This window comes from Topomyia yanbarensis, chromosome 2 (assembly GCF_030247195.1).
Source record: "Topomyia yanbarensis strain Yona2022 chromosome 2, ASM3024719v1, whole genome shotgun sequence".
Lineage (NCBI taxonomy): Eukaryota > Metazoa > Arthropoda > Insecta > Diptera > Culicidae > Topomyia > Topomyia yanbarensis.
The window spans coordinates 225,405,710-225,433,054 of NC_080671.1; the positions used below are offsets into that span (position 1 = coordinate 225,405,710).

The 27,345-nt window shown below is 41.2% G+C and overlaps 1 protein-coding gene across 1 annotated transcript in view; it reads left to right on the top strand.

The window, feature by feature from the left end:
• Positions 1-27,345, top strand: part of LOC131682930 (sodium/hydrogen exchanger 9B2) — a 588,370-nt gene that overhangs the window by 49,060 nt on the left and 511,965 nt on the right. Inside the window, exons 2-4 of the mRNA XM_058964739.1 lie at positions 11,139-11,283; positions 11,339-11,426; positions 11,489-11,746. Coding sequence (XP_058820722.1) covers positions 11,146-11,283; positions 11,339-11,426; positions 11,489-11,746 — 484 coding nt within the window. The 5' untranslated portion in view covers positions 11,139-11,145. The remainder of the gene's footprint in view (positions 1-11,138; positions 11,284-11,338; positions 11,427-11,488; positions 11,747-27,345) is intronic.

Below are 27,345 nucleotides of genomic sequence, written 5' to 3' on the forward strand. Positions count from 1 at the left end.
GCCGTTGCTTGGAATTATTTATTTCGCTTTTCATGTTCCGATATGTTTCAGATCGATCCGATGGTTATAAGTTAGCAAAATTGCAGTCAGAAGGTTCGTACAAATGAACATTTTTGCACTGATAAGTTATCAAGTTCCTACCAGACAACTTGAAGGTGTTCGGTGATTATTTCTAGCGGTTGTAGATAGAAAAATGAAATACAAAATTCGTTTTATCGTAATTATGATTGGCTTATTTCAATGGATTATTACTATATTGAACAATAAATAGGCGACAAAAGGTAATCCACAAACAACAAGCCATAAGTTTTAAAGTATTCAAAATAGATATTTGAAGTCTTCAGTAAAGTTATTCGCAAAAGTAAGAGCTACAAATTTGCTGAAGACATCATTTCGATATAATCACTTCCAAGAAAATTTATGAAAATATCTCACTCATAGGGAGATTAATCAGCAAAAGCACTATACCAAAAGAAAGGGCATATTGCCTCCATTAAATTCTCCGAAGATACTATTGACCTAAAATAAGCCGTTTTGGCGTTAATAATAGATTACATGTTTTTGGTCATATTTCTGGCAACGGGAAATGATAAAAATCTTTCGTCCGCATTTAATGTTAAATATCTCTTTTTATAGTAGTCCGTTTTCAACAATCTATAGCTTGTTCGAAAGGTATTCGTTAAAGCTGTCTAAAAACATATAAATTGTTAATCTATATTGTCAATTTCGGCAGATAATTCAAAAAAACTGCAAAAAACGCCATTTTTGCGCATTCAAACATTCATATCTTGGAAACTAAACATCAGAATCAAAAACAAAATAATAGCGTTCATGCTGTTTTTTAGTTCTTTCATTTAAAATTGGTTTGGATAAGATCGGTTCAGCCATTGCTGAGAAACACGAATGAGAATTTGTCCGTTACATACACACACACACAGACACACACACAGACATTGTCCCAAATCGTCGAGCTGAGTCGATTGGTATATAAGACTCGGCCCTCCGGGCCTCGGAAAAAATCTTGAAAGTTTGAGCGAATTCTATACATTTCTTTTATAAGAAATGTAAAAAATTGAGCCCATTCGAGAGCTTTATGATAGTTTACAGGAACTTTTTGCAAAGGAGTCAAAAAAATTGATGTTGGCATATTCTTAATTTCTTTCTTAATTTTGATAATAACGTTTGTTTGTTTTAGGTCGAAAATTATTGGCATATACTCTCTGCTTCAAATTATTCCAGAAATCCTCATTTGGGCGAAAACGTGCCAGATTGGGCGTTCGCTGCCATTTCGTTCACATGGTATCTCCTAGCGGGTCGAAATTAACACTGGATGTTTAAAATAAGTGTGCCTAGAGTATGACGTTTAGTATGATGCCTTGCAACCGGTTGCATTTTTGTTTTAATGCTGGAAGCGTTGTCCAAATTTCATTCCGCATACGTTAGAGATGCTGTGGAATTAAGCTTTCTAAGTTATTTTGCCAGCTTGCGGTTAGCGATTTTCAGATCTCTTACTTTTATTTGAGTTGAAGTAACGAAGATTTGAGAATCTTACCTTAACTTACCGACAGCCGTCATTATAATCGATATTCAAACATAGCATAAGCATCCAATAATTTCTGCCGCTATATGAATAACAAACTCGTTTCAAGCTTCCATTTAGATAAGACGTGAACTAAAGCATTTTCTGTCTAGCACTCGTTTTGAGCACAAGGCCAAACCAAAAAGGATTTAATTAAGTGAGCATAGATAACTTTTGTTGGCCGATTTAGAATTAACAATAGTTTGCAACTAACACTACTGTAAATCTACGCAACCATTTAGATGTACGGTAGACTATTCTTTCAGAAAGTTTATATACTCAGTAGAATTGCCATGACATTCGGCATTTACCATAAGAGATTGAACGTTGAAAACGTGATCCCTTAAAATCACATTTTTCATTTATCATTTCATACATTGATTTATCGTAAATACTTTATTCGCAGCACTTTTAGAGCTTTGCATTGGCGCATATTGTTGCCGAAGTAACAAAGTTATTACCACGGCTATTTGAAAAGTTATGAAGAATTTTTGTTGAAAAATACACCATTTTTAAAAACAATTTTTTTACAGAAATAACGCTCCCGCAGTTTTTTCACTTAAAACTACAAAAGATCAGATCTTTTAAATGAAATTAAGGGATTGAAAATCCATTTGCAATCTTGAAAGATATATAGCTTTGAAGAAAACAATTTTTGTTTTGAAAATCGCCTGTAGCTATGCAAAAAAACCTGTTTTAATCCACCTAGCGGTGCAATTGTGCCTTTCTCATTCCTCTAAACTATGGCACGGAGGCTTTTTATGTTCAACATAATTGTGGAAATGTCCATTACATTCTTAGTACACTTTGCACTTATACACAATGGCATGCCAGCCACGAACTTGATGAGCTACGTGTCGACGGTGAAACACTTGAAACAAAAAAATATCATACTCCATTAGCCTAATCAGCATTAGATCAATGTTATCTGCTTGCTAACTCATTTTGTCATGCGGGGGTGGGTATGTGAGGAAGGCGAAAGTCCCATGAACGAACGACTCCCCAGCTTAAATTGGTATGCTTTGTAATATAGTGGTGGTTTAAAGATGATGGGGTTGAAAGGGAGGGGTATGAGGTGGTGGTCTGAGGGGCGATTTAAGGAGATTTTTAAAGAAGGGAAGTGAACAGTAGAGGGGGGGGTGTAACCCCTCTCCGTAAACCATCAACTACGCCCCGGGATTAGGTTGACGTTTTTCAGAGTGATTGCCTAACCTTTCTATATGAGAAAGGCAAAAATGTGCCAAAATCCAAAAAAGTTAATCTTCGTCAAATTTTTTTTCGAGTTTGCATCAAATCTCGACGTTTTATGCACCTTGAACACATTTAGTATCAAAAATAAAAATTCTATTTTTCATTTTTCCTATAGTTTATATGAGAAATTTTTGTGTGGCCGCACTCTGAAACCTGTAATTCCGGAACCAGAATTCCGATCGATCCAAAATTCAATAGCAGCCGATGGGAATTTCTTTTGAGACTAGTTTGGGCAAATCCGTCCAGCCATCTCTGAGAAAAATGAGTGACATTTTTTGACACATACGCACATACACACACACACATATACACACACATACACACACGGCCGGCAAATGCCTGGGCAATGCGCAATACAGACCCGGTGGTTAGCCACAGTGGTCCTTAGCCTCTTGCCCAGGAACTCCTATCTCTACCTCCCCGCGGAACCGGCTGGGATACGAGTAGCCATAGGAATGTTCGGGTTGCTAACTCGTTGGGACTATGGTCGTATGCTGACAGGGAAGGGGGGCCGTGTAGTTGCCGGCATACAATAGCGCTACGGACCACCCGTTCCGGTGATATGGGCCCACCAAACGGGGTAACCCCAATTCCAAGGCGTGAAGCGATCCGTGCCGAGGGATGAATGATCGGGGGGGTGAAAAAGATGCCCGATCGTTAACGGAGCCTGTGGGGTACCTGGGCACCCCCCACAGTAAGTGTCTCTTACCACGTTAATGCGGAGCTCTGGCGTGGCGGACCTATTTTCTCGCGCAACTCGTGGGTCTTAATATGAGTCTTTGCAATAACAATAAAAAAATATGCGATAAGGAGGCGGAAGCGTTTACGGCGCTGAACCCCTTTGCCAAAGGGGGTCTGGCGAGATCTCCCCCAACAGGGGCTGACAACGGAGCGAAGGTGGCCGCAAATAACGGCACCAAAGGTGAAATGGATGTGGTAGGAGATGATACTACCAGCACGCTTGGCGGACCACTACCTGCGATGCAGGAAGTGGTCAAGCAGCTGGATAGTATCATCGAATTCACAAGCGGGAGGAGTAACATCAGTAAGGATCTAAAACAGAACCTGCTGGTGCTTCGTCAGGCTGTTCGAGTCGCAAGACAAGAACAAGTAGCCTACATGAAGAGGTTGACGGAAAGAGAGAAGGCCGACCGCGGTATCCAAACCGAGGCCTTCTCCTTCCATGGCGGAGCGACGATGGCGCAGGAGGCGATAGATTTCGCCTTATCGGCCACCAAACGCTTAATGGAGGGGGAGACTGCGAAGCGGCCTAGGCCTAATGTAGGCACGCGCAGCAATGCCAAACGACGGGCAACCAACAAGGCCAAACGTCGCTTGGGAGGTGCGGATCCGGGTGCGAAGGATCCAGCAGGGCGGCGTCCCGAGAAGGCGACTTCCCAGCCTAAAAAGGCGAAAGCCGCCAATCGGGCGCGCACTGCGGAGCGACCTGGCACCAGCCTGCCGGCGCCATCGGTACAAGATGGCGAATGGCAGGTGGTCAGCAGGGAGCGGAAGTCCAACGCACCTCGACCCGCTAAGAAGAAGGCGAGGGATAGAGGAGAGGCCCTGCTGGTGAAAACCAACGGGGGCAGCTATGCGGATGTCCTAAAATCGATGCGGGCGGCCGAAAGCCTCTCGAATTTAGGACAGGATGTGCGAAGCGTCAGACGCACCAAAGATGGCGAAATGATCTTGGTGCTGAAGCGTGGATCACAATCCAATGGAGCAACGTAAAGGAGGTTGGCCCAAGAGGTCTTGGGAAACGGCGCTCAGGTGAGGTCGTTGGGGGCGGAAGTGACTCTCCAGTGTAAGCAACTGGACGAGATCACAAACGCAGAGGACGTCGTCTCGGCCGTTAAGCAGCAGTGCGGCGTCGAGATCGATCAGAACTCTGTACGTATCAGGGAGCGGTTGCTTGGCACGCAGGTAGCTTACTTCAAGTTACCGGCCGCGGAAGCCAAGAAAGTAACCGACAAAGGGAAGTTGAAGATCGGATGGTCAGTATGCCCAGTTAGCATACTCCAGCCGCCTTCAGTGGACCGATGTTTTAAATGTCTGGAGCCAGGCCACAAGTCATACGACTGTAAGGGCCCAGACAGGAGCAAGTTGTGTCGTCGCTGCGGCGAGGAGGGACACAAGGCGCTGAAATGCGAGAGGGCACCCAAGTGTCTCATCTGCGCTAGCAAGAAGCAGGGCCGCAACCATGTTATGGGCGGACCTGCTTGTCCCTTCGGGGAGGCGGGAAAGAGGAAGCAATGGCAATCGTCACACAGCTGAATCTTAACCACTGCGCACCTGCTCAGCAGTTACTGTGGCAGTCGGTATCGAAGTCGGGGACAGATGTCGCCCTTCTATCCGACCCGTACAACGTCCCTGCCGACAACGGCAACTGGGTGGCGGACGGGTCTGGAATGGCGGCAATCTGTGCAACGGGTCGGTTCCCGGTCCAGGAGGTAGTACGGAGGGTGTCGCGATTGCCAAGATCAATGGTGTGTTCTATTGTAGCTGCTATGCCCCACCTATGTGGCAAATAGAACAGTTCAACCAGATGATCGATAGGCTCTCGTCTGACATGGTGGGACGAAAGCCATTTGTCATAGCAGGTGACTTCAACGCTTGGGCGGTGGAGTGGGGCAGCCGCTATACAAATGGTAGGGGCCAAGCGCTTCTGGAGGCGCTTGCGAAACTCGACGCAGTGCTAGTCAATGATGGTTCCGCTAGCACATTCCGTAGGAATGGGTTCGAGTCGTGGATTGACGTAACGTTTGCCAGTCCAAGTTTGGTCCCAGACATGGACTGGAGGGTAGACGAAGGCTACACCCATAATGATCACCTAGCAATACGCTTCAGGATCAACTTTGGTGTGCAGCATTCTAGGGCGGGTAATCCCTGTCAGGTACGCGGGTGGAAGACCAATCACTTCGACAGCGAAGTTTTCACCGCGGCCCTGGGACTGGAGGCCAACACCGACAGTCTAAGCGGGGATGCGCTGGCAGCTGTTCTATCACGCGCGTGCGACGCCACTATGCCGAGGAAGACCCTGCCAAGAAATGGCAGACGCTCGGTATATTGGTGGAGTGCTGAGATCGCAGCCCTACGGTCAGCTTGCCTACAAGCTAGACGTAGGATGCAGCGAGCCCGCACTGAGGAGGGTAGAGTGGAACGACGTGAAGTGTTTCGTGCTGCGAAATCGGCCCTTAACAAGGCCATCAAGCGCAGCAAGAGAGCGTGTTTTGACAAATTGTGCGAGGAGGCCAACGTGAATCCGTGGGGCGATGCCTACAGGATCGTGATGGCAAAGACCAAAGGGGGCTCCTCACCTCCTGAACGGTCGCCAGAACGGTTGGCGAGAATTATCGAAGTACTCTTCCCGTCCCGAACCATAAGTCCCTGGCCCCCAGCGCCGCAAGGCACGGCGGGTACGGACGACATGGTGGCCCCGGTGACGAACGAAGAGCTACTTGCAGTTGCTAATTCTCTAGCGGTGAATAAAGCTCCAGGGCCTGATGGAGTTCCAAACAGCGCTCTCAAGACAATCATGGCGAACCCGAACATGTTCAGGTTGGCTATGCAGAGATGCCTTGACGAGTGCCGTTTTCCGGATAGATGGAAAAGGCAGAAGCTGGTACTGTTGCCGAAGGCCGGGAAGCCGCCTGGCGACCCATCGGCGTACAGACCAATCTGTCTGATTGACACGACGGGCAAATTGCTTGAGAGGATTATCCTCAACAGGCTAACTCCATACGCAGAAGGTATGGAGGGCCTGTCAAGTAATCAGTTCGGTTTTCGAAAGGGAAAGTCCACGGTGGACGCTATCAACTCAGTGGTAAGGACTGCCGAGATAGCGATCCAACGGAAGAGGCGGGGCATTCGATATTGCGCGTTAGTGACACTTGACGTGAAGAACGCATTCAACAGTGCAAGCTGGGATGCCATCGCACTCTCGTTACACCGGCTTGGCCTGCCGGTGGGCCTGTACCGGATCTTGGAAAGCTACTTCCAGAACCGTGTACTATTATACGAGACCGATGCCGGTCAGCAAAGTGTTCTTATTACCGCAGGAGTTCCGCAAGGTTCAATCCTGGGCCCGGTACTATGGAACCTTATGTATGACGGGGTTCTGAGACTAAAGTTCCCTCCGGGTGTGAAAATCGTCGGTTTTGCCGATGATGTCACCCTGGCGGTCTACGGGGAGTCAATCTCAGAGGTAGAACTAACGGCGACACACGCGATAAGCATAGTGGCGGAATGGATGAGCGCGAGAGACCTAGAGCTCGCCCATCACAAGACGGAGGCGGTTGTTGTCAATAACCGCAAGTCGGCACAACAAGCAGTTATCCAAGCGGGAGAAGTTGAGATAACTTCTAAGCGGAGTCTGAAGATTCTTGGGGCCATCATAGACGACAAGCTGACCTTCGGCAGTCATGTCGAGGATGATGTCCAACAGCTCCAAGGTGTGCGCCAGTAGACGCAGGCTACTGGCCGGTGTCGCCGTATCTATTCTTAGGTACGGTGGACCGTCCTGGGCGAGGGCACTGGGAGTAACCAGTTACCGTCGAAAATTGGAGAGCACCTATCGCTTGATGTGTCTCAGAGTGATATCTGCCTACCGCACGGTATCACATGATGCATCCTGCGTGATAGCGGGTATGATGCCAGTCGGGCTGGTCATCCGGGAAGACGAAGATTGTTTCGAATTGCGTGGCAATAGGGGAGTCCGTGAGCATGCCAGGGTGACCTCGGTCGCCAGATGGCAACGCGAATGGGACAACTCGTCGAGAGGTAGGTGGACCCACCGGCTGATACCCAACATATCTAGCTGGGTGGGAAGACCCCATGGGGAAGTTCACTTCCATCTGACACAATTCCTGTCAGGCCATGGCTGTTGTTTGGGTAGAGTGGAACGACGTGAAGTGTTTCGTGCTGCGAAATCGGCCCTTAACAAGGCCATCAAGCGCAGCAAGAGAGCGTGTTTTGACAAATTGTGCGAGGAGGCCAACGTGAATCCGTGGGGCGATGCCTACAGGATCGTGATGGCAAAGACCAAAGGGGGCTCCTCACCTCCTGAACGGTCGCCAGAACGGTTGGCGAGAATTATCGAAGTACTCTTCCCGTCCCGAACCATAAGTTCCTGGCCCCCAGCGCCGCAAGGCACGGCGGGTACGGACGACATGGTGGCCCCGGTGACGAACGAAGAGCTACTTGCAGTTGCTAATTCTCTAGCGGTGAATAAAGCTCCAGGGCCTGATGGAGTTCCAAACAGCGCTCTCAAGACAATCATGGCGAACCCGAACATGTTCAGGTTGGCTATGCAGAGATGCCTTGACGAGTGCCGTTTTCCGGATAGATGGAAAAGGCAGAAGCTGGTACTGTTGCCGAAGGCCGGGAAGCCGCCTGGCTACCCATCGGCGTACAGACCAATCTGTCTGATTGACACGACGGGCAAATTGCTTGAGAGGATTATCCTCAACAGGCTAACTCCATACGCAGAAGGTATGGAGGGCCTGTCAAGTAATCAGTTCGGTTTTCGAAAGGGAAAGTCCACGGTGGACGCTATCAACTCAGTGGTAAGGACTGCCGAGATAGCGATCCAACGGAAGAGGCGGGGCATTCGATATTGCGCGTTAGTGACACTTGACGTGAAGAACGCATTCAACAGTGCAAGCTGGGATGCCATCGCACTCTCGTTACACCGGCTTGGCCTGCCGGTGGGCCTGTACCGGATCTTGGAAAGCTACTTCCAGAACCGTGTACTATTATACGAGACCGATGCCGGTCAGCAAAGTGTTCTTATTACCGCAGGAGTTCCGCAAGGTTCAATCCTGGGCCCGGTACTATGGAACCTTATGTATGACGGGGTTCTGAGACTAAAGTTCCCTCCGGGTGTGAAAATCGTCGGTTTTGCCGATGATGTCACCCTGGCGGTCTACGGGGAGTCAATCTCAGAGGTAGAACTAACGGCGACACACGCGATAAGCATAGTGGCGGAATGGATGGCCTAGAGCTCGCTCATCACAAGACGGAGGCGGTTGTTGTCAATAACCGCAAGTCGGCACAACAAGCAGTTATCCAAGCGGGAGAAGTTGAGATAACTTCTAAGCGGAGTCTGAAGATTCTTGGGGCCATCATAGACGACAAGCTGACCTTCGGCAGTCATGTCGACTATGCGTGCAAGAAGGCTTCGGTGGCTGTTGCGGCATTATCGAGGATGATGTCCAACAGCTCCAAGGTGTGCGCCAGTAGACGCAGGCTACTGGCCGGTGTCGCCGTATCTATTCTTAGGTACGGTGGACCGTCCTGGGCGAGGGCACTGGGAGTAACCAGTTACCGTCGCAAATTGGAGAGCACCTATCGCTTGATGTGTCTCAGAGTGATATCTGCCTACCGCAAGGTATCACATGATGCATCCTGCGTGATAGCGGGTATGATGCCAGTCGGGCTGGTCATCCGGGAAGACGAAGATTGTTTCGAATTGCGTGGCAATAGGGGAGTCCGTGAGCGTGCCAGGGTGACCTCGGTCGCCAGATGGTAACGCGAATGGGACAACTCGTCGAGAGGTAGGTGGACCCACCGGCTGATACCCAACATATCTAGCTGGGTGGGAAGACCCCATGGGGAAGTTCACTTCCATCTGACACAATTCCTGTCAGGCCATGGCTGTTTCCGACAGTACCTCCACAGGTTTGGGCACGCTGAGGCCCCAGTCTGCCCAGACTGCCCAGGTGTCGACGAAACTGCGGAGCACGTACTATTCGTATGTCCCCGCTTCGACGTCGAAAGAGGCGCTATGCTAGGCGTCTGCGGCTTGGACACAACCCCTGATACCCTTGTACAGGGGATGTGCCAAGCGGTAGAGAAGTGGAACGCAGTTTCGACTGCCACCACTCAGATTGCCTGCCGGCTGCAGAGAGCATGGAGCGCCGAGCAGCAGGCGAGGAGTTGAGTGAGTGAATTGGCGGATGATAGACGAAGGTATGGTTTACCCATGCCGAGATGGGAGCGAGTGTGCGAGAATGTAAGGCACGAGTGAGAGCGTACGCTAAGTACGGCCATCCCCCCAGAAGTAATGCCGAAAGGTAGTTCCTGGGGATGGATGGCGGAGCCCAATGGAGTTTAGTCGGTATTAATGGCTGGTCACCATTCGAGTCCGACACGCCCCCAGTGCACCCCGTGCGGTAGATTGGACCCTACCAATAGCACGTGTACTGGGTTAGGACATAAAGGTCTTCTCCATTGTTAAAAAAAAAACATACATACACACACATACAGACTTTTTCCGATCTCGACGAACTGAGTCGAATGGGATATGACATTCGGCCCTCCGGGCCGTGATTAGGTTGACATTTTTCAGAGTGATGGCATAACCTTTCTATATGAGAAAGGCAAAAAGAGATAGAAACTTCATTACTTCGGCAAAAATGTGCATTTATAAAAGTTCTAAAAACTTCTGGGACAAAGTATTTGCGAGAAATTGCCACATGCAAAGATATTAATAGAAAACTAATTTTCAAGATCCACCCATCTACCATAAATATTGAACAAATCATAACAAATTAACCATTAGAGATAGCCATTTAGTTACTTCAGAAAAGTTGCTTCAATTTGATTGATTTATAACTTTGTAGAACATTATGTAGCTAAATTTTACATATCTAAAAAGTTGATACTTTGAACACCCCAACCATAAGGACCACCCTAAGTAAACTAATAAAAAAAATTGGAAAGAAAGTTCTAAGAAAGTTTGTCGAAGATACTATATATCTAAATCCAACGTTTTGGACGCAAACAATTTTGTCTTCCTAATTACTGCTTTGGGACCATACTGCCGTGATCCGCATAACAGTCCCATTTGCTATGGGTTTCCTATGCAGATGGGACAGTTATGCATATCACGGCAGCATAGTGCATTGCAAGAATACTATCGCACGAGCTCGCCAAAACAAACTGACTTACTTGATACCACTCTACTCTAGGTTTAAAAATTCTCACTGAAAAATCCATAGCATATTAAATTTTAATAGTAATGAACCGAATTATGTAAGTGATAAGGATGAAAAGTTACAACTTGTGGCTGAACACATATTGAATTAGACATGTAATGTAACCTAACAATATAAACAAACACAAAAATAAATATAAAAGCTAAATTGTTGGAACCAAGGACATAACTAGTAGTTAAATACAATTAAATATAAGACCAACAAAAATATGCGGCTAAAAGGCAAATCACGAATTAAACGTCTATAAATTAATAATAATATTAATAGTAATATGTAATAACAATTGGATAATATGTTTTCGATTCCAGTTTAAGAATGCCAAACAGTGAAGCTGGAATCGTATCTAATGAACCCAAACGACGAGTTAGTATCATCACAAATCCAGTTATGGAGAATAGGATAGGACACGACAACTTTGGATTCGAGCCAAACTCAAAAAGGAAAATTTCACAGGTTCGAAGAATAATATTGTGGTTTAAATGATTATGATAATCTCTTACTATTTTAGCAATCTCACTATTCTGAGGAAGGTCCTGTAAGAAGGAAAAGCAACCTACATAATGCTAATCTAGACAGCTCAATAATTAATAGTTTTGGTAGACGAATTCGCACTATGCTCATTAAAACAGATCAACTTCAATCTTTCCATTTGTTATAGATCAGCGAGTGAATGGAGATGCCAACCGTAGCAAGAAACATTCATTCTCGGAAGCATTCGAAAATTTCAACCAGGATGCCGAGGATGCTTACCACAACGCACCACTAGAACAATCCTGGATATATTCTCTATGTATGCGATGTAGAGTTGAGTACAGCACACCTTCATGGGAACCACCTGGATGGCAGAAAGTTTGTCCGTATCCTTTATGTCCATCGTACCGACAATTTGCCAGAATAATATCTATCGTGTTTATTGGTAAGTTGTAAAATTTCACAAAGGGCCGATATCTTCACCTCGCTTAACTTTTAAACCCAACCTTTTAGGGTTTTCTAGCATATTTGTTGTTCTGGAGATCTAAACGGAGAAGTCTGCTGAGTTATACAGTGTGTCCCACATTCATACGTTGACCCTATTTTTGCATGATAACTTTTCTTCTGTTTCAACAAACTGCGCTAATTTTACCGGGTTTGATTTAAGGGGTTCAGAGTAAAAAACATTTTTTTTTAGATTTTTACATTTCTTACAAAAGAAATGTATAGAATTCGCTCAAACTTTGATAACTTTTTCCGAGACCCGGAGGGCCGAGTTCCATATACCAATCGACTTAGCTCGAAAAATTGAGACAATGTCTGTATGTATGTGTGTATGCATGTATGTACAAAATGTCATGTAATTATCTCAGTAATGGCTGAACCGATCTTAATGAAACTAGTTTCAAATGAAAGGCCCAACGTAGCCATTTGACACTATTATTTTTGTTTTTCGATACTTTGTTTACTTTACGAGATATGGGTGATTTTGTCAAAACAAAATGCGTTTTAAGCAAATAACTTTCAAACAAGGCCACCACGTCGCGCAAACTAGAAAGATATCGAAAGCTTATGAAAATACCTTTCTAACAAGCTATAGTTTGCAAAAATCCGTTAACGAGTGGCGGAGATATTAAACATTTTGTATTTTTATTCCCCGCTAATCAATTTTCACTATCTAAAAATGAGACCGTTACATACTGAGTATTGATTTACTGGTGTTTTAGGGGCTAAACTAAACCGGTTATGAATATCGAAGTATGGAAACGCATCTACGTGATTCAAGGAATTCGTTTCTTAAAACGTTTTGTGAATTACCTCAATAATATATAAATTATTTCTCAAAAATTATTATGCAAGATTTCTTCAAAGACAAAATAATGTGTAAGTTGACCTCATAGTGAAATTTTTTCTAGAGTTTATGTGTTTAATTTATCCCTTGAATAAGGTGTTTCGTTCAACCGTAAGGTAGATGTTGGAGGGTATATTAATTCATAGATCACCAAGTAATCAACCTAGGAGTGAGATGAAAGATTTCTCATATAATTATAGTCGCAGCATCACCGAGAGCAACTGTATTTTTGAATCCCAAAATTCTAGCGAAAATTTGGCTTCTTTCACAAGATCTAAGTTACGCTATTTACAAAACGGGTGTAAAGAAATAAATATATCGCATAAAGGGTGGCAATAATCGGTTTTTTTCCTCATCGCTAAAAATGAGGCTTACTAACTGATGGACTTCACGCCCATCACTGAGCGATAGAAAATAATGATCATAGAAGGATAGAATTAATACATCGCTTGTCGTGCCATCAGTAGATGAGTTGTAAATGTATGGCTCAGTGATAGAAAGATGAGCGATGTTATAAGATACTATTTTTGAGCATCTAATGTACATCTGATTCTCATAATGATGGAATTTTATTATAGAATGAGATGTATGAACAATGGATGACGAAAAGAGAAGGGAAATAGATGTTTACCGCCATTTTCAAATTCAAGATGGCGACATCCAGTTACGCAAAATCGTAAACAATCCTATTAATATGAGTATTTTTGGAATGGGGTTGATGAGTACACGACGGAAATAGATGTTTAGATGTTTTTCAAATTCAAGATGGCGACTTCCAGTTACGTAAAATCGTCAACAACCCCATCAATATGGGTATTTTTGGAACGCGGTTGATGAGTACACGACGGAAATCGATGTTTGGTGTCGTTTTGAAATTCAAGATGGCGACTTCCGGTTACGTAAAATCATCAACAACCCCATCAATTTGGGTATTTTTGGAATGGGGTTGATGAGTACACGACGGAAATCGATATTTGGTATCGTTTTGAAATTCAAGATAGCGACTTCCGGTTACGTAAAATCGTCAACAACCCTATCAATATGGGTATTTTTGGAATGCGGTTGATGAGTACACGACGGAAATCGATGTTTAGTGTCGTTTTGAAATTCAAGATGGCGACTTCCGGTTACGTAAAATCGTCAACAACCCCATCAATATGGGTATTTTTGGAATGGGGTTGATGAGTACACGACGGAAATCGATGTTTGGTGTCGTTTTGAAATTCAAGATGGCGACTTCCAGTTACGTAAAAGCGTCAACAACCCCATCAATATGGGTATTTTTGGAATACGGTTGATGAGTACACGACGGAAATAGAAGTTTGGTGTCGTTTTGAAATTCAAGATAGCGACTTCCGGTTACGTAAAATCGTCACCAACCCCATCAATATGGGTATTTTTGGAATGCGGTTGATGAGTACACGACGGAAATCGATGTTTGGTATCGTTTTGAAATTCAAAATGGCGACTTCCGGTTGCGTAAAATCGTCAACAGCCACATCAATATGGGTATTTTTGGAACGCGGTTGATGAGTACACGACGGAAATTGATGTTTAGTGTCGTTTTGAAATTCAAGATGGCGACTTCCGGTTACGTAAAATCGTCAACAACCCCATCAATGTGGGTATTTTTGGAATGGGGTTGATGAGTACACGACGGAAATCGATGTTTGGTGTCGTTTTGAAATTCAAGATGGCGACTTCCGGTTACGTAAAATCGTCAACAACCCCATCAATATGGGTATTTTTGGAATGGGGTTGATGATTACACGACGGATATCGATGTTTGGTGTCGTTTTGAAATTCAAGAGGGCGACTTCCGGTTACGCAAAATCCTCTATAACTTCATCAATATGGGTATTTTTGGAATGCGTTTGATGAGTACACGACGGAAATCGAAGTTTGGTGTTGTTTTGAAATTCAGGATGGCGACTTCCGGTTACGTAAAATCGTCAACAACCGCATCAACATGGGTATTTTTGGAATGCGGTTGATGAGTACACGACGGAAATCAATGTTTTGTGTCGTTTTGAAATTCAAAATGGCGACTTCCGGTTTCGCAACCTAAGATTCGGATTTATTTTGAAATTCAAGATGCAGTGAAGGCCCGATTTTATCAGCCCCAAATTTTGTCTACCCCCGGCTTTATCAGCGTTTTGACCCGATTGTCAGCCTTATACAGTGTTGGGTAAAACATGTGTAACAAATACCGAACTTTATTAGATCGCGTCAGTAAACTTAATCGTTCTTGAACCGAACCGAAGCAAAGTAAAGCTGCACAATTGGTGGTTTAGAGTTCTAATTTGATTCCATATCGTTATATGGGTAAAAAACTCGTTAACGACGGCACACTGAAAAAAATTATGCGAAGTGCATTTTTTCTTTGGACAAAACAAGTGTAACTTTTCCTTTCCGCTAATTTTTTTTTGTGAAATATTACAAAAACATACGGAAAAGATTATGTTTCACAACAAAACTGTTAAACAAATGTTATTCTGCCATCATGACGCTAATATCACATACAATTTCTTGAAAACTACAAATAGTTATAATATTAATTATAATTATAGTTATGACATTAAAGTACATGTTTGCACATGTTTTACCCAATACTGTATAGAAAAAATTATGAGCTCTAAGAGCCCAACTAGATTAAATTCAAGTAAACCCCTTCCTGAATCTTTCTTTTCTTGTCTTAAAGATGCAAAATATGCAAAAATAAGACAGATCATTTTTTTAAATTTTGCACTGGAATACCCCCTTTAGAGAAATTTATACCAAATAGTCAGAATAGGATATAGGGGCTGCATCTAGGAACTATTGAAGAATATTTTAACATCTTTGGTTAATTAAAAGGATAGAAAAAATGTGTCCCAATTTGTCCAATATAGGTAATTTTTTCGGGGTACCCTCGATGTAGCGTCACTCGATATAACGTACTTATTTTTTAATTTATTTTTCAGGTCCCAATTTCTCATCAATTACGCATGTATTCCATATTTTAAGAATTCAATATGTTACACACAATCTTAAAACGTATTAATTAGGCTTCTAATGCGCATGGTCGCAATTGGTTACTTTAGTGAAAGCTAAAAGAGCGATTTTTTCCAATTTCATTTGCGTATGATCGTAATTTATTAAAACCACGTATCTCAATAAATAATACAAGATCAGTAAGTTCTAACTGAAAACTCAAATCAATAATATCAGATACAATCGCTTCCTGAATCTTCCGAATTTTGTTCTACAGAATCTTTTTATCATTTTCAACATTTGGGTCATCAAATTACTTCAACCATATGATCTACGAATCATATTGAAAGTAATGCGGACACATTTAACTCCGATTTCGGATATTCCTGAATTCAGTTCGCTGGACTCATGATTGTTTTGTCTGTTTTGCATTGATTTTGCCATCATGTGACGCATGAAATGACGTACCCTAGAAATCCAGTGATTTTTATCAAAATTTTACTGCTGGTTTTGAAACTCCTGTATCTGGTTACTAGAATCGAAAAGTGCTTTCGAATCCTTTTATGTGTCACATCAAATTAATAAGAGTGAGAGATCATAATATTAGTTATTGTGTACGTATTACGATCGGTTTGGGGTATTTAGGAAACCGGTTAGCGGACTGAAATATGTTTTCAAAATTTCTTGAATCGTGGATACAAGTGGATCTTTATAGTCCATTCTAATGATATAAGTTCATGTATTGCTTTTATTTGATGAGGTGCAAGCGGTGGGAATATTAAGAAACACTTTACAAACCCAGACATAATAATAATGACTAATGATTTAATTATTAGGAAATGAGTCAAAATAAGAAAATTTTCAAAAGAGTTAATTCCTATAACTGGGGGTGGACTAGAATCGAAAAGTGCTTTCGAATCCTTTTATGTGTCACATCAAATTAATAAGAGTGAGAGATCATAATATTAGTTATTGTGTACGTATTACGATCGGTTTGGGGTATTTAGGAAACCGGTTAGCGGACTGAAATATGTTTTCAAAATTTCTTGAATCGTGGATACAAGTGGATCTTTATAGTCCATTCTAATGATATAAGTTCATGTATTGCTTTTATTTGATGAGGTGCAAGCGGTGGGAATATTAAGAAACACTTTACAAACCCAGACATAATAATAATGACTAATGATTTAATTATTAGGAAATGAGTCAAAATAAGAAAATTTTCAAAAGAGTTAATTCCTATAACTGGGGGTGGACGTAGCGTAGTTGGTAAATCGATTGCCTTGTAAGCAGCGCACCTGGGTTTGACTCCCGACTCCGCACATAGGGTTAGAAATTTCTCATATGAGATTTTTCAAACCCGAAGAAGCAAATGACCTTAAGGTCAAAATCTCTATAATCGAAATAAAAATTTATTGTAAGTAAGAAAAGTAATTGTGACATCTTTGTCATGGAACCACTATAATATTCTTAAGAGAAAAGTTGTTTCACACTGCTAGGTGGGTAAGATTTTCAAAATTAGTTACTCGTTATCAAAATTCTACAAAATAAAGTACCATAGACAACAATTCTGTGAGAATTTTGCATGCTTCGATATAACGTAAATTTTTAAACCGAGATGTATATCGAAGTTTAACTGTGTCCCCATTTCGTCGTTCTAAAATAAACACAGCGGCTGATAAAACAAGTATTCGCTGTAGTGACTCTTAATGCTCAACATTTTTGGAATGGAGTCGATGAGTGTACGACTGAAAGCGCTGTCTGGCGCCATTTTGAAATTCAAGGTTGCGGTTTTGCTTAAATCATATTCTTTCTTTATTTGTAATAAACCGAAGCTGTTTTAATCCTGCTCTAGTTCCTTGTCTCATAATTATTTCTTATTACTTTATTCTTAAGTTTTTTATGCAAAAGAAATTGTTTTAGAGTTGTAGACCATTTATCTTAACCGGAAGTCGCCATCTTGAATTTCTAAATGACACCAAACATCGATTTCCGTCGTGTACTCACCAGCCCCATTCCAAAAATACCCATATTGATGGGGTTATAGAGGATTTTGAGTAACCGGAAGTCGCCATCTTGAATTTCAAAACGATACCAAATATCGATTTTCGTCGTGTACTCATCAACCGCATTCCATAAATACCCATACTGATGGAGTAATATGAAGAGGATTTTGCGTAACCGGAAGTCGCCATCTTGAATTTCAAAACGACACCAAACATCGATTTCCGTCGTGTACTCATCAACCGCATTCCAAAAATATCCATATTGATGCGGTTGTTGACGATTTTACGTAACCGGAAGTCGCCATTTTGAATTTCAAAACGATATCAAACATCGATTTTCGTCGTGTACTAATCAACCCCATTCCAAAAATACCCATATTGATGGGGTTGTTGACGATTTTACGTAACCGAAAGTCGCCATCTTGAATTTCAAAACGACACCAAACTTAGATTTCCTTCGTGTACTCACCAGCCCCATTCCAAAAATACCCATATTGATGGGGTTATAGAGGATTTTGAGTAACCGGAAGTCGCCATCTTGAATTTCAAGACGATACCAAATATCGATTTCCGACGTGTACTCATCAACCGCTTTCCAAAAATACCCATACTGATGGAGTAATATGTAGAGGATCTTGCGTAACCGGAAGTCGCCATCTTGAATTTCAAAACGACACTAAACATCGATATCCGTCGTGTACTCATCAAACGCATTCCAAAAATACCCATATTGATGGGGTTGTTGACGATTTTACGTAACCGGAAGTCGCCATCTTGAATTTCAAAACGACACCAAACATCGATTTCCGTCGTGTACTCATCAACCGCATTCCAAAAATACCCTTATTGATGCAGTTGTTGATGATTTTACGTAACCGGAAGTCGCCAATTTGAATTTCAAAACGACACCAAACTTCGATTTTCGTCGTGTACTCATCAACCCCATTCCAAAAATACCCATATTGATGGGGTTGTTAACGATTTTACGTAACCGGAAGTCGCCATCTTGAATTTCAAAACGACACCAAACTTCGATTTCCGTCGTGTACTCGCCGGCCCCATTCCAAAAATACCCATATTGATGGGGTTATAGAGGATTTTGAGTAACCGGAAGTCGCCATCTTGAATTTCAAAACGATACCAAATATCGATTTCCGTCGTGTACTCATCAACCGCATTCCAAAAATACCCATACTGATGGAGTAATATATAGAGGATTTTGCGTAACCGGAAGTCGCCATCTTCGATTTCAAAACGACACTAAACATCGATATTCGTCGGGTACTCATCAAACGCATTCCAAAAATACCCATATTGATGGGGTTGTTGACGATTTAACGTAACCGGAAGTCGCCATCGTCAATTTCAAAACGACACAAAACATCGATTTCCGTCGTGTACTCATCGACCCCATTCCAAAAATATCCATATTGATGGGATTATAGAGGATTTTGCGTAACCGGAAGTCGCCATCTTGAATTTCAAAACGACACCAAACTTCGATTTCCGTCGTGTACTCATCAACCGCATTCCAAAAATACTCATATTAATAGGATTGTTGACGATTTTGCGTCAAATTGAATGAATTTCAAAATGGCGGTAAAGTTCTATTTCCCTTCTCTTTTCGCCATCCATTGTACATACATCTCATTCTATAATAAAATTCCATCATTATGAGAATCAGATCTACATCAGATGCTCAAAAATAGTATCTTATAACATCGCTCATCTTTCTATCACTGAGCCATACATTTACAACTCATCTACTGATGGCACGACAAGCGATGCGTGAGCGATGTATTAATTCTATCCCTCTATGATCGTTATTTTCTATCGCTCAGTGATGGGCGGGAAGTCTATCAGTAAGTGAGCCTCATTTTAGGGTTGAAGGAATCAGTCGATTATATCTGCTTTTGGAGCTGATCGAAATCGGAAAGCGAGCCTCAGTATTGATTTTTTGCCACCCTTGCCGCATAATATACCAGTAAGTATAAGGTCACGGTACTAAACAAAATTTGCCATTTCTCAAACGCCGCCCCTTTCTCACTCTCACTTACTCTCTCTCTCTCTCTCTCTCTCTCTCTCTCTCTCTCTCTCTCTCTCTCTCTCTCTCTCTCTCTCTCTCTCTCTCTCTCTCTCTCTCTCTCTCTCTCTCTCTCTCTCTCTCTCTCTCTCTCTCTCTCTCTCTTCTCTCTCTCCTCTCTCTCTCTCTCTCTCTCTCTCTCTCTCTCTCTCTTTTCTCTCTCTCTTTTCTCTCTCTCCCTCTCTCTCTCTCTCTCTCTCTCTCTCTCTGTTCTCTCTCTGTCTTCCTTCCTTCGTGTTCGTGGTAACTGTCACGACTCACAACTGTCTTGCTGTTTCTCTATCCATTTCTAAGTTGTGTGATAAGATCTTCTGATAATCTGAAATATTTATTAATATCCAATCACCAGTTTGAGAAGACAATACTATATTTTGTCTGTAAATAGTTTTTTTTGCATTTTAGTGTAGAAGAAAACAAGTTTAATATTACATTCTACTTGTTAAATAAAATATTTGTAGTCCTGAGAAAATTTGCAAAATGTTTGTATTGTGAGAAAACTATAACTGTTTTCAAATGTTCACACCATCAAGATGAAAGGTGTATCTTTCCGAAAAGTTGAACTATGGGTAGGCAGGCGACCAAAAATCGAAAACTACATCAACTAAACTTTAATTCAGTTCTATTCAGCGCTTCAACATACACTATAATTAAGGAAATTCATAGCTATCTAGCAAAATATTTAACTTAACTTAACTCAAATATGCCATGTGAAAAGTAAGAACATCTTTTTTGTGATGTATTATTGACAATATATATTCACTGTATTGGTATGAACTATTATGAAGAATAACGGATCAAAGTCTAAAAATATCCACGAATTAGCTCCGGGAAAATAAGTCTCCCAAAGACTCCACTCTCGATGGGGGATCCAAGTACAATGTTGCTTCTAATTTATTGTTGTCCATTTTTGCTATATACTAAGGACAATTCAATTGATGTTTCAATGACAGTCACAATTAGTAGAGAAGCCTTGAAATTAAGACTTGTAATGTCAAGTATGTCTATCCATCAAGAGTAGTATTATGTCAAGTGACACTTTCATTTGCCACTTGCGTTTCCAACAAATTAAATACTTATCCTGAAAATTAGAACCAATTCTTTTTCGAAGTATTAGTTTGTATATCGCTCATTTATCCATATTTCCTGAACGAAAATTCCAAACGAAATAATATACAAGCTATAAGGATGACTGGAAAGGGACTACATTATAATCAACTGAATGGTTTTTGTGGTATCGACAGAGCATAGCTTCACACTATTTACGTCAGACCCCCCCCCCTCCGAAATATTTTGGAGAATTTTGAAAAAAAATCAATATGTTAAACAAAAATATGCCTAAAATTTTAAATGAAATGAAAGTTTCATTTGCAAAAGTTATCTTGTGAAAATATTTCCTTGTAGTGAAAATTGGCTGCAGACTCGACACCTACCTGACGGCACGTTGTGGAGGCTAGCTCAACCGCCGAGGACTATAACAAGTAGATCGCGGCGAAGCGAGGAGCTGGGAGCTTATTGGTTCACGAAACGGATATCGGTACCGAGAGAAATTTCGCCACATTCTGTAGTCCTTGACTGACGGCGAACGTGGACTGGAGAGTGTGAGAGAAGTATCCCCATAGAGACCACCAGGCGATTCTGCAGCACGAAGAAGGACGGGCCGCAAGCTAAAGTGGAAGACGAAAGCCTTTAACGAAAACCTCTTCGTTGAGTTACTTCGGCGAACAACGGAATCAAGTACGTTGATGCGGCAAGAAGGATTGTGACGGCTTGTGACGTTACAATGTCACGAAAACTACCCGACCAGGAGAAAATAACTGGGCAATCACCCGAGCATGCTATTTTTTGGTATTCATACCAAAACTTAGTATTAACTGATTATTATACCTCATTGGGGTATTAAGCAGGCATTGAAGAAACATTTTTCAATACCTGCTTAATACCTCAATGAGGTATAATACTTTATTTTATGTATTCCAGTTATTTTTACAAATACCAAACCAATACCTTATTGAATACCTCCATAGAGTGAATTTTATTATTGGAAGGTTGAAAAATGTCTTATTATAATTCAGGTATTATAATAACTCGTTTCATTATCAAATAGTTATTTGTAGAACATGTCTGTGTTATTTTGTTTTGGTATTTTACCTCTTATGTAGAGCTCATTAATACCATATTGTGGTAAACAGTCGTTGGTATTGATCAGTGCAGTAAAATTTCATTTCATTCAATCGAAACTGAATGAACGCAGTCAATCAGTCGTCTGCAGTAGCATTCACATTCATTTAACGCATCAGTTGTTGTTAATCTGAAGCTGGGTTCATGGCACTTCACTCACCGCTGCTTTCAAATGAGTCGCAATTCATATTCAACCTCCTCCGTTTGATCCTCTCAAATGAATAGATCAGCTTTCAATTTCCCCAGTGAGCACCAGTCAAATGAGATCCGGGTAAACCTAAGACAAAAAGAGACAACTGGCTTCGTATTTTTGGTTATCATGCCTTTCTTGTGCCAGATGACAGATGAGTGTATGCAGCTAGCGAGGTTGGCAGTGCAGCCAATTTCTTTGTCATATTTAGATATGTTGCTATAATACACATAATAATGACCGTTTTATTGACACACATTTCGCATTTATCTGGTACTAATCAATCCAACATTTTTATCACATACTACATGTTTCTAGCAAATTTGGCCAGCATAACAGCCTATTCATCAGAATCAAATTTGCAACAAAAATATTATAGAGATGAACGTACTACCAAATAACATTTTTCATTGCAACCAGTTTCAATAAGCTGTTATTAGTAGATTCATTATTTTCGTCTGAACTCTGCGAATTTAAGAAAATTTGAAAAAGAAATATGATAGCCGCAGTATGCTATCATAATTGTACGAAGCTGTCAAATTCATTGCTAAAATCAAATATGTAATTCAGCTATTTATTTGCACCTCTACCAATAGTTCCCTGTGTACAATTCCGATGACATGGTGAAGAGGTAAAACATTTCCACACTGGTTATATAGGAACACATTACGAGCACAGTCTATAGTCTACGAGAATCTTTTTTTTTCAGAAAGAATTCGAAAAGGTTCTGCTCGATATGAATGCTATAAATAGGTCATATCGAAGGTGGGTTTATTGATTTGAGGTAACCAAAAGGCGCCATATTGGATTGATTGATTGCAAAATGTCCTCAATCATCAGTTTCCGTCATCTAGTGACCATCATTGCAAAAGCGATATAGATATATATTGATTATGGTTTTTACTGTGGTGGTTACCCGAAACCGCCATCTTTGTTTTCAAAATGGCCTAAATTCATAAATTACGGTATTTTATGATTATTTTAAATGATACCCATATTGATAGTTTTCACAGTTTCTTGGTCACTATAGGCCGCAATCTTGGATTTCAAAATGGCCTAACCTCCTTTCAAATGGTATCCATGTTGCCCTCATCTCTGATTTAAAAATGACTTTAACCATCGAGCTTGAGCTTGAGCTTGACCTTGTACGACCACCCGTAGTTGCTACTCCGTTATCGATCTAGACTAGCTGAAGTTGCACAGGGAATCAGTAGTAGTGCTTGGGATTAGGGAAACATCTTTCAATGTGCAACTCCTGGTAATCCTAAAGTGTTTATTGAACAAAACCGGCGCCGGCCTGGCCCGAACGTAGATCGCAGAAGGAACGTTAGTCCGATACTTGCTTTTGCTAGGCAACGGCTTTACTTCGCTTCCGAAGGAAGATTTTACACCTCAGAAAAATCTCAGCGACCTCGGCTGGGATTGCACCCAGACTAACTGGGATGGGTGGCTGTCACGCTTACCACTCAACCAACTACGCCTTCATTTAAAATGACTAACCATCGATTTCCGTTATCTATCATCTTGGACCTTTAACGAGTTCACCCGTTTACACCTAAGACAAGATAAAGCAACTAGTAATACGATTTCTGTATATTTCTGTATTTTGGTAGTACGTCCATCTCTATTTCAAAGTTTGTGGCAAATTTGATTCTGATGAATAGGCTGTTATGCTGACCAAACTTGCTAGAAACATGTAGTATATGATAAAAATCTAGGATTGGTTTAGTTTCAGATATATTTTGGCGAAATGTGAGTTAATAAAACAATCATTATTATGTGTATTATAGCAACATATCTAAATATGACAAAGAAATTGGCTGCACTGCCAACCTCGCTAGTTGCATACAGTCATCTGTCAACAATTATTCACCAGGGCACAAGAAAGGAAAGAAAACTCTCCAAGAAGAAGAGAAAGAAAGGTTCGGAACATTTGTCATTTTTGAGTGAATTTGTTTTATGTTTGTTAAGCAGAAAAGCCCACTACGTCATTTGTTTTATTCTTTTCTTTTTCATATCCTCCTGATTTATCAGCTTCATCGAAAAAAAATACAACCTTACTCATACAGAGAAAAAATGCTCGTACCTGTATCCGTCTTGAGTTGCCTCGTCTTATCATAGCCTTTACCCTATATTATTTATTATCTTGGTCGGAGTTATTTTTATGTCAGTGAGTGTTCCTTCATATTCATTTGTGAGTGGTTCATTGGAATGGTTCACTTCCATTAGCTGAGACCGTGCTAATGTGAGGTTGGTGTTCAATAGAAACTAAACAGGCAAAAACGTCAAATGACTAGAACCTGTTATTCAATTGATAGTGAACTTTGAGTGACTCAAACGAAGACGGCAGCCGAACTCAACTGATATAGTGGTGGTATGTTTACAGTGAAAGGCTCGAAGTTTCACTTGAAACGATTATTTTCGTTTGAAATTGATATTTTACCGCACTGGTATTGATACCTAAATTTAGTATTCCGCAGTTGTTTTCTTCTGCTCGGGTAGGGCCATGCAGTAGACGGCGTGCAGATTATGGGTTAAATGAGTAGCTCAGTACGCTACACGCTGCTTGTCTAAGATCCAGAAGGCGGGCTCAGAGCGTAAGATCCGAGAGTGAGAGAGGAGCGCAAGCGACGTTTCGAGAAGGTAGGGACTCTTTAAAACGGGAGATCAAGCATAGCAAGCCAATTGCCATAAGTAGCTGTGCTGAGAAATAAACGCCAATCCCTGGGGGACGCGTACTGAGTCGTCATGACGAAGACGAGGGTCTGCGACATCAGCTGAAATATACCCGGGAAAACTAAAGATAATCTCTTCCCGAATCACGATTCAACTACCTGGTCACCAACACCGTACGACGAAGAAGAAGGAGGTAACACAGCCGAGTGGTAAGTGACTAACGACGAGCTCAAAGAAGCGTCGATGTAACTAAAATCAAAGAAAACCCTCGGTCCGGATGGAATACCAACCGTGGCGCTGAAAGCTGCGATCCTGGCATATCCGGACATGTTCAGGATACTACTGCTGAAGTGGTAATCCCCGAAATGAGGAAGGTGCAGAAACTGATGTTGCTGCCAAAGTGTGGGAAGTCACCGAGCCATGCAACCTCGAATAGACCAATGCCGCAGCGTGGCATAAAAGAATGAGCCAGATCCTGAAGAGCTAATTCCAGAGTAGAGCACTGCTGTACCAGACGAACAAACGGCAATAGGCAATGCGAGTCACAGCGGGCGTTCCTCAGGGCTCCATTCTCTGTCCAACACTTTGGAATGAGATGTACGATGGGGTCTTAACACTGCGGCTTCCCAGGAAAGTGAAAATCGTGGGTTTCGTGCACGATGTGTCACTAACGGTGAGTGTAAGAAGTCGAAATAATTACCAGCATTCAATGTAATAATCAGTGGCGTAGCCAGAAATTTGGTTTGGAGGGGGTTTTGATGAAAATCGCAATTTTTTTTGAAAAAATGCTAAAATTTAATATGAGTTTGATAAATTATTGAAAACTCAAAAACATAAGTAGTCTATCAGATGTCATTCCAGTCTACAAACAAGAAGGATCAACATGGAACAGTTTTCAAACCTCTATAGATTATTTTCTTGTATAATATGTCAATGATGTCAAAAATTGCGATCTTTTAAAGTGGGACAAATGATCTAAAAAAAATTCAACGTTCAAGATCATCTAATATAATAATCCTTGACATTGAAGGTTTGACAACTTCGGGAAGTTATCAACATAAAACAGCGCCTGCTTTGATATAGAAATTTTAGTGATTAACTCTCATAGAGGTAATTATGGTGAATTAATTTTTCAAAAATATTAAGAGACATGGTGCCTTCAGCAAAGTTTTTGATAATGTCATTTCAAACAATTTTGTTGAAAATATGAAGGCTACATGAATTCAACATATAGAGATTTAAAAGGACTGGGCCTGCTATATTTCTTCTTAGTGAAGAAAAATTTAGGTGAAAACTATTTTTTTCTGCGCTACGGATAAAATTGTTTGAAACAATCATTGCGAGTTGAGAACACAAAACCTATAACTAAATTATGGATGGATGGAACTGAAATTTGCGTTTCGACTTCATCTCATCAGAATCCGACACTAACTTGGTGGGCGGACTAAGCTAGCGCCAAATTGATGCTAGCTCCTGTAAATGGAATCACTCTTTGTGTTTTTAATACCTGGGAATTATTTGTTTTAAATCCAGTTCCCTTATTTTTTTGTAAGCTTCAAAGGCACCTTGAACGCAATGTGAATTTATTATTTAATTACCGCAGAAGAGATTTATCAAATGCAGTAATTTCAGAATAGCTTGTTGTAAAGGTTTTCTACTACTATATTTCGATACTCTGAATATGTGGGATATTTATGTCTTTGACAAAGTTGTTTGAAATAGCACTTTCGAAAACTTTGCTGGAGACATTAAGTCTCGACCCAAATTTGGTTGAAGAGTAATTCTTGTCTATAATTACTTCTAGGAGGATTAACCGTCAAAATTATTCTATCAGCAGATGAACAGTTTTACGTTTTGAAATTCTTCAATGTTACTTAACATCGAAATTTGGCAGTTTCGAATGAATGTGATCGTAACCGTTAAAAATTTATCGAGCATTAATTTTACTTTTCTTCATTAGTCAACTTCACAACTTGCAGTACTAGTACGTAGCACACAAAATTTTAGTACGCCATTCATTGCATCCTGCTAAGAGGCTATTCATATAGTTGATAATACAACAAAAATCCAATGCTCATAAAACCGATCCTGACCTGCTAGAAACAAAATTACATCAGCTTTCAACTAGTTCCTGAAATGTTATTCTTGTTGTTAACCATATTGAATTGTTGTCTAAACTCTACACAATATAAAAAATACATTTTCAGCAAATATTGAAATGTATGTAAGTTTTCGGTAAACAAGCTTATGTTTTATATGCAATCAACCTATTCAAATTTAGATTCCCATTCGAAAAATTGTCTCTAATCCATATTTTGAAGCATCTTTCCAAAAATGAACTCATAATAATTCAGACAGTTTTTTACATTTAAGTAATTTGACAACTATGGGATTTTGGCTAAGAGATAAGTTACAAGATCCCCTTCCCACAATTTTCCAAAAGTTCTCATGGCGCTTTAAACACAGTTCTCATTGTAGTGATCAGAAAATATTTTTCCAAAAATAATTTGTGGAATATTAAATTAAATTCGTCAGCATCAATTTTTTTTCAATCAAATTAATTTTGGTTTGGGGGGGTTTTAACCCC